The sequence below is a fragment of the Falco punctatus genome (assembly GCF_963210335.1).
Source record: "Falco punctatus genome assembly, chromosome: 7".
Classification (NCBI taxonomy): Eukaryota; Metazoa; Chordata; class Aves; order Falconiformes; family Falconidae; genus Falco; species Falco punctatus.
Window position 1 is genome coordinate 13420754 of NC_137587.1, and position 8556 is coordinate 13429309.

The 8556-nt window shown below is 40.0% G+C and overlaps 1 protein-coding gene across 1 annotated transcript; it reads left to right on the plus strand.

Moving 5' to 3' along the window:
• Positions 1-8133, plus strand: DTD2 (D-aminoacyl-tRNA deacylase 2). The gene is made up of 3 exons (XM_080397050.1): positions 1-128; positions 5464-5533; positions 7602-8133. The coding sequence occupies exons 1-3, from the start codon at positions 30-32 to the stop codon at positions 7925-7927; spliced, it is 495 nt and encodes a 164-aa protein (XP_080253176.1). The 5' UTR covers positions 1-29; the 3' UTR covers positions 7928-8133.
• Positions 8134-8556: the final 423 nt, after the last annotated feature.

Genomic DNA, 8556 nt, shown 5'->3' on the forward strand with positions numbered 1-8556 from the left:
CCCCCGCCCCTAGGCAGTGCGGGCCCGCCATGGCGGCGGCACGGGCTCGGGCGCTGCTGCAGCAGTGCGCGTCCGCCCGGCTGCAGGTGAAGCCGCCCGAGGGCGGCTCCGAGGCCGAGTGGGTGGAGGTAACGTCTGCCGCGGGCCGCCGCCAGCTCCGTGTGGCCCGTTCCTCCCGCGGCGGAGCGGGGGCCGCGGCCTGGCGCTCCTGCGGGCCGCGGGACAACGCTCCGTCTCCTGCGCAAGCGCCGGCGGGGGGAGGGAGCGGGCGCGGAGGTGCCGGCCCTGGCCCAGGCCCAGGCCCAGGTGGGGTGGGACGCGTAACCCCCGCGGAAACCCCCGCGGAGCGGCGGGGGGTCCCGGTCTGACTCGGTGGCTGTACCTGCGGCCCGGCCCTCCCTGTAGTCTGGCTGTGCAGCACCTGCCCGCCCTTAGGCACACTCAGAGCCGCCGCAGGCTCCGCGGGGGGGGGGGGGGGAGGGAGGGAGGGAGGAAGAGAGTTAGTTAGTTAGTTAGTTAGTTGTGGGATAGTGTCCGCTTGGAGAAGGCCTGGTAGAACAATGGGACGCTGGCAGCAGTAGTGCTGTTCTGTTTGGGTCGTTTCCAGACCGCTAACCAAAACTGAAAGGTAGGATGTCGACCCCCACCGCGCAGCTCGAGGGAACTGGGATGTCCCCCTTCCCCCCCTCCCGGAGCCCTCTGTCAGCGGGGGGGGCGCAGCCCTAGGGCCGTGAGGGCTGCCAGGCTCCGGCCCCTTCGTGGGTGACCTGCACTACAATAACCCCTCTGTGCAGGGGTCAGCTGCGTAGCCCTTGGGGTTTTTAGCTTTTGTCTTTTGTCCTTAAAGACCACTACAACAGAAGGGGCTAAATAAAGTCACTTATATAACTTTTAAAATTTTCTAGTTTGTTTAAAGGGCCGATGAGTCCATTCAACAACTGAAGAGAGGATATTTAAAAAAAAAAAAAAAACTCTGTCCCTAGGTGTTTCCACTGTTTGACTTTCACATTGTTCTTAAAACGTCTCTCTCCTTGTTCAGAAAAGGCAGGTGGATCCGTAAGACCCAGTTTCTGCAGCAGGGTCTGGGAAACCAGAGCATTTTGCTTGTGGGAAATGTGTGTCGTCTCACAGATACTGCATTCAGCTTCTGCATGTATTGCATTATTAGCCTCTCGGTGTAAGGTTATAGTGAAAGTTGCTCAGCACAGCATGAATTAACTGTAGGAGAAATCTCCTATTTCTAGCTTGCTAATCTCGGAAGTAATTGTAGATCTAGTAACTAAAAGCAGAAATGTCATTTTGCTGGCTCTCTTTTAAACTATCCAGAAAGAGGCATATGTTATGGTTTAGAGATAGCAAGACTAACGACTACAGGGAGATTATACTGTTTATGTATCTTACTTGTAGTTTTAAATGGCTTAACCAATCTCACTAGGAAAGTAATAGATAACACTAAAAGAACCTGCAAGAGATTTGGGTGGTCCTAGCAACAGATATTTTTCAGACATGAACTTTAACTAATATTTATCATGGGTACTTAGAAATCTTTCCTGGGTACCTGGGGCTTTTTAAGAGAGATCTGTTTTAACAGAACCAAGTTACCATGCAGCAAAATACTATGGGAGGTTTTTAATTTCTTTAGTATGACTATTTTAGAGGTCACTGGAAGGAATCTTTGCTGCTGTCATACTCTGGTAGGGTGATGTTACTCCCTATATATGCATGTCAATGCACAAATGAAAAAATACAGACCTCATAAACTATTATTTACATAAGCCAGTGTGTTCCTGATGTTCTATTAACAACTTAAAGTAGGTCCTCACCTTGAGAAATTTCTAGTGTACTATAAAAAGCATGTTAAATAGGTGGCTTTGAATAGTTTCTGAGCTTTAAGAGACCCCTCTAGGTACTTCAGGAACTTCAGAGAGGATGCTCTTTATCTTGGAAAAGGTTAAGAGTATACTTTATATCTATACATGAATCGCTGCTTTTGTTGTGTTTTCATGATTGACTTTTTCTGGCTTATTGAGGATTACTGAGGATGGGATGTCTTATTTGTGGAGACATGTTGGTTAGATAGCATCCATAAAAGCTTTATGTATACAGCAAAATACTTAGGAGGAAAAAAAAAAGGAATTCTCCTTTTAAAGGCAGGGGAGAAATCAGGTGAGATTTGGTGTATTTCATAACTATAGGAGAAAAGAAACATAAAATGAATATTCAGCTAAAAAAGTGTAAGTGCCTACACCTTAGGCAATGGAAACTGTCTTTCCCTTATCTTCTTTCCCTTGATTTGTTTTCTGGTTAAGATAGCAAAAAGAGGTGCAAAGTACCAGGCACAGACTTGTTCAGTGACCTCCGATAGATAATGTAATCTCTCTTTGCTGCAGATGAATGTAAGAAATATAAAGAAATTTTCTCACGCGATAGCAAATCTGAACTTGAAATGGAAGTGTCAAAGAATAATTTCTATGTTAGTTTCACAAAGTGGCTTCCTAAGGATTACAGAGTGTTTCCATTTTCATTTTTACTTGCATTGTATTTGGGGGGGCGGGGCGGAAAAGGTAGAGTTGAGAGAAGATAACATTTGGCAGAATATATTTGAGATTTGCTAACGAAGTCCTGCATAGTTTGGATGAGGGTATTTAGTAAGGAGGGTGGGGAAGGAGTGAGTTATTTGGTTTTCCTCCGAAAAGCAGCGTTTGGAGGCAGCATTGCTAAGGCTGGCTGTATGGCCTCAGGGTCTGGGTACTTCAGCCCTCCATGACACAGGTTGCCTGGTGTGATGATTACTTAGGACAGTTGTACAGTAAATGCCAGTGTTGCAAAGTAACTTGCTTTGCTGATTTATTTATGTAGGCATTTTACTGATAATAGTAAGTCTGCAAAGAGCACGGTTTCCCTGCCCAACTGCCTGCCTCTCACTATGTAAGTTCCTTGCAGTGGCTGTTTGCACATGAGCGTGTTGCATTTATGACCTTCTTTTTCATGTTATTTTGCTTGATTTTTCCTGTATTAAATATAGCTCTGAATAGCAGTTAACTAGGCTTTGATAGGTTAGAGAGGACATTCAGCAATGGCAATGTTTTTGCTTTGGTTCAAAAGATTTACACCTTCCTGACCCTTAACAGTGGTGACAAGCACAAGTCTTAGGTCACCTGAAACACTGATTGATCAGAGGATTCACATGCATTATTATTAGGTTAGCTTGTGAAATTGCATTCAATTTTACATCTTCTATTCAATTAAAAAAACTAAAGAAAAAATACAATATAATAAGATGTTGAAACATGGTTGCATGTGTGTTGAAAATGGTGTTCAATCACTTTTCAGTCATAGTTGAAAGCGAAAGTTTTACCTTACAAATAGTTGAATAGTCTTCTAGTATAACATAGTTGAAAAGTATTCTAGAAGGTTAAAAACATGCAATGTAAATAGAAGCATCCTCTAGCAGCTTTAACTTGTCTCAGAATTATTTTCTTTTAAATTTAACTTCCTGTCCTAATTTGCCCCGCTACGTATGTCTTGTGTTAAAAAGTATATTCAAAAATAGGCATCAAATCATGAGAGAGGCTGGAAAAATGCTGAATGTTTTTACTTAACCTTTAGCTATCTGGCCTTAGGACTTGCAAATGTCACTTTACCTTTTTGTCTTTCTAAATAAGCTGCTTGCAGAGTATTGTTACTACTGTACGAGAAACTGCAAAAACCATTGTCGCAAATCTCAGAATGATTTCCTGTTATGAGTGCTATATTAGAGAGCCACTTATTTCTAACGCAGTGGTCAGATACATGCAATGTAAATGCATTTGGCCTATTTTATCACAAACATTTTTATTAGTAGGTATGTGTGCATTGTTGTTCTCTATTAATATCCCGATGCTGGTCTGCTTCTGGTAAAAATACTTAACTAAACATGTAAGGATATCTACCTTCTGGCACCTTGCATTTCTCTCCCTTATTTGATTAGATGGTTTGAAATGTTACTTGAGGTTCAAGCCATCCACATTTCTTACAGTGTTTACGAGAAAGGGCAGTCATTTGGGAATCTGTATAATACTCTGCAGTGGTCAAAATGAGTTTTGAAAGGAGCCATTGGGAAGTTCTCAGCATGTGACGTTTTGGCTGCACAGTGCATTCTCTTTTTCCAGAAGTTGGTAACTAGAAGAACAGTTGAGAAGGCATAGCTCTTCTCAGCCATTGCCCTTAGCATTTTGTTTAATCTCTGCAATAACAAAGGAATAAAATCTCATGTGTATAGCTAAGTTTTCTTCACCACAAACCTTTATCTTCTAAAGAAAAGGGGAAAGGCAAAATAAATAACAGTGATGAAAAAGTTTTTAAAAAAGGTATTTTTAAGAAACTATTCACATTTCTTATCCTTTTGCTTTGATAACATCAACATTAATGACTCCTTTCTGCCCCAGTCTAGTTAGCATCTCTTAGGTGGTATTCCATAAGCTGACATCTATTTTTCTTCTAACAAAAATACAAAGATACTTTTTCTTGACAAAGCAGTGGTGAGGTTTTTTTTGATACTGTATGGCTGTGGATATTGTATGCTGCTTTTTTCCTGAAAAATTAAACCATTCAGGTATACTTGTGCATGAGACATAATTGCTGTTGGGTGCAGAGCCTATCAGTTTGTCTCAGTAAAGCACAGGTTTTTGCACACGCATTCCTTGTGAACTAAGCTATACAAGAATGTCCTTGTGCCTTTTTCCTCCTCCTTCCCTCAAACAGATAGTTCTTTACAAGTAGGCTCTCTGAACCTCTAAAGCAGTGGCATATCCTTTACTCTATAGAAATCAGGGGAAAGGTCCCATTTCACCAAAAAAAATTCAGCCAAACTGATAGATAATATTTTGATCAACTGTATAATATTCTGAACAACTTCATAGTTGTTGCTCATCATATTTAAAGATTTAAATATGACGACCAATTTAATTGATAGACTGTTCAGAATTAGCCTGTACTAGATTACTTTTAACATCAAAATACCATACAGCTCACTGACAAATCCTGTCATGTTTTTCATCTGGTTTTCATGTTTCATAATTGGAAACAAATACATAATTCGCACTGAAAATTATTTTTTCTGTATGTTTGATGGTAAAAAAGTTTACGTTATTTCCTGTGCTGGATTTAAGTACACTAACTCATCTCATCACCTTGTCTATGTTGATACTGCATATTGTACATTCTAACTGAAGTTGTCTTCACATGAAGCTGATAAATTGGCTTAATTCTATGTAGAAGCATTGTGCAGACAATCAGTATATATCGCAAAGCTTCCTCAGTGTGGTGTGTAAGCTTGATTTCTGAAGCTATATTAAATAACTAAGGCTACTATCAGAAGTTTTTTTGTTGTGTAATTTTGTCATTTTTTGTACCAGTTTTAAGGGTAAGTGTGCATGGTGGACAATGAGAAACATTGACACAGTTTTCTGTAATCTTTCATAGATCCAGAGAGGGCTTGTTGTCTACATATGCTTCTTCAAAGGTGCTGATGAGGATCTTGTTCCAAAAATCGGTATGAAATAATCCTTACAAATTCTTGTATTGCTTGAAAAAAAGAAAAGCAGTAGAAGCAGAGAAGGCAACAGCCATTTGGACAAGTAAAAAAAAAAAATCAGATAGCATCATTCCAAATCAATCACCTGGCTGAAAGAAAGCTTAGTTGATCTTGTTTCTTTTGACAGTTATCCATACGTCTCACTCTGTCTGTCTGCTCATGATCAATGTCAGAAAATCAATTCCTATGATCATAACATTCTAGCAAACAGAGAAAGCGCTACACCTGCTGTTTGACATATTGTGTGTATCAGGCAAGAGGTTCAGTCCAGGACAGAACTGAATTTAGAGGAAACTGTTTTGAAATAATTCATGGTTTGATTTGAGAAGTATTTTAAACACTTGATCTCACTGTATGTGCAGGCTATTTGTAACTATAGCCAGTAGAGGGAGTTGGGTGGATGACTAAACAGCGTCCTTCCCATCTCATTTCAGTCTTATCATATACAGTTAGCATTTCAAGCGCAGTTTTCTGGTTCAGAATGTCTACAGTGCTTTCCCTCTTCTCCACATGCACTTTAACATTTACATCAAAGCGGAGAAGATGCTGGGGATAAGGTCAAACGTTAGTGATTTCTGTCTTCACCCACTGTTGTTTTGGATAGAGGTGTTTTGGTTTGGTTTTGATTTCTTTTTTACTTCTATTTCGTTTCTTCTCCCTCTTTTCCACCATCAGTAGCACTGGATCACCGGGGAAATTCTATGATGCCACATATTCCAGATAAAAGTTCCCCTTTTCTTTTCTGTGGCTAGCTGCTATTAGTGGTTTTGCAAAAGGTTGTGTAACAGTAGTCTTATTTCAGGCTACTTGCTGGGACCAGCAGAAAGACCTGGCAGTGCACAAGCACAGGTGCTACTGCAAATGCTGAGAGCAGCTCCTGGGGGCTTCTCTCTTGGTCTTGGAGGGAACAGGCTTTCTGTGATGCTAAACTAAGTTGAAATCTTTGGGTGTATTTAAAGCTGTGATACGGAAATTGATTTCATGCTTGTGAGAGTTTCATGAGAGTGCTACTTGAGAGTAATGACCTTTTCAGCTGTGTGGCAGCTGAAACAGGCCAGAAAAAGAAAGCTCTGTTTCCTATTAGGAGATTCAACTACAACCATCCTTCTAAAGTATGTGTCTTAGAGAATATTTTTTCCTAAATATATTTTGAAACTGTTCAAATGAGTGGGTTTGGTTTCTGAATCACAACTCAGCTCCTTTTGCTTCAAACCACATTAAACTTCTATGTTTTTGCAGGCATGACTAGTATTCTCACAGCTTTTAGAGAGTTGGAGGACGTTTGGGGGGAATTATTTGATTTGTTATAGAAACGTTGGAAAATATAGTATCAGTAAATTCATCTATTCTATTTGCAAGTTTATATATTCTGACTTACAGACTACATTGCATCTCTGACCTTCCTACCCATTTCCTCTTTCAAAAGACAAGCTGGCACCTGCGTGTCTCAAAGTGGAGCTCTGAAGGGCACTCCCTCCACTTGAGACCAAGCTGCTGAGCTGTGGCTGCAGCCCAGGTCAGCGCTGGGTCCTGCTGAATGAAAAAACAGTCAGGGCAGAAACTCCTCCGAAGTGCACTGAAGATGGTGTTATCTCCTGCAATGTGTAGTGTTGTGCAGATGTTGCCTATCTGAGTATCAGGCAATTAAGTTAAGGTCACTGATTGGATCTGGGGTTCCTTTGGGGGTGTCCAACTAGAAACAACTTCAGTATTTCAGACAGCCAACCACTTCCCCCCAAAGGAACTCTTTAGACATACTATATGTGTGTGTGTATGTATATATAATATATATTATTATAGAAATAGACATATAAATATCCTTCACATTATTCACAATACTCGTATATCTTCGTTGGTTAATAATATTTATTGACTGTCCTTGTTTCATTTCATTAATAAGCAGTTTCTTTTATTTGAATAGTTGTTTGTGCATCACAATATTTCAGAATTTTGTTTATGATGTTATATTAGGTCCTGTTTAATTTACTTCAGTTACACTAACTCTTACCTTTATTTTTATTTGCAGTTAATATGCTGTTGAATGTTAAGTTAAGTGAAAATGAAAACGGCGAGTACGTTTCTGTTCTTGATTTACCAGGGGATGTGCTAATCATACCACAAGCTACCCTAGGTGGTAAACCAAAGGGGAGAAAGATGCAGTACCATGCAAACATTGAAAAAGAAAAGGGACTGGAACTTTATTCTCAGTTTGTGACTTTGTGTGAAAAAGAACTGGCTGCCAATGCCAAATGCATGGAAGCTGGCGTTCTCGTCAAGCACGGCACATATGGAAACAGGCAGGTGTTAAAACTGGATACAAATGGACCTTACACTCATATGATTGAATTTTGAAAAAAAAAAAAAATTATATCCTGGGTACAGTACTGGCTTGCAAATGTTGGGGGCAGTTGTCTTTTTTTTTTTTTTTCTTTTCCCCTCTTCCACTTCATTTCTAAGCATTAATGTACTTAAATGGTTTGGTAGATAACAGTGTAAGAAAGAATTTCACTCATCTGTACTGGTGATGCCAATTCTATTAAATAGAAGGATGACTGAGACTGCTTTGTGAAATGAGTATGTGGTTTATGTCCTTATTCATCAGAAGTGCTCAAAGTAATTGTTAATACTGATTCAACAAAGATACCTAATTTGGAAGCCTTTACTAACAAAAATGGGATAACGTATATGTTTCTTACAGCAAAATAATGACAAAAGCATTACATGTATTAGCTATTGTAAAGTATGCTTGAGGAAGTGAAGTTTATAGATTAAAGAATGCCATAATTTTACTTAATTGTTCCTATATTTCCTGAGTCAGATGAGTTTTGTCTTTCTCTTTTCTTTCTATAATACAGCAATGCTTTCTAGCTAACAGATATATTGAAAGCACAAATTCACTGTACTTTTAGCCTCTTAGAGAGTAGATACTAAATAACAAAGTCCATCCCCCTCATCCAGAGTGTGTAGGGGTGTGATACTTA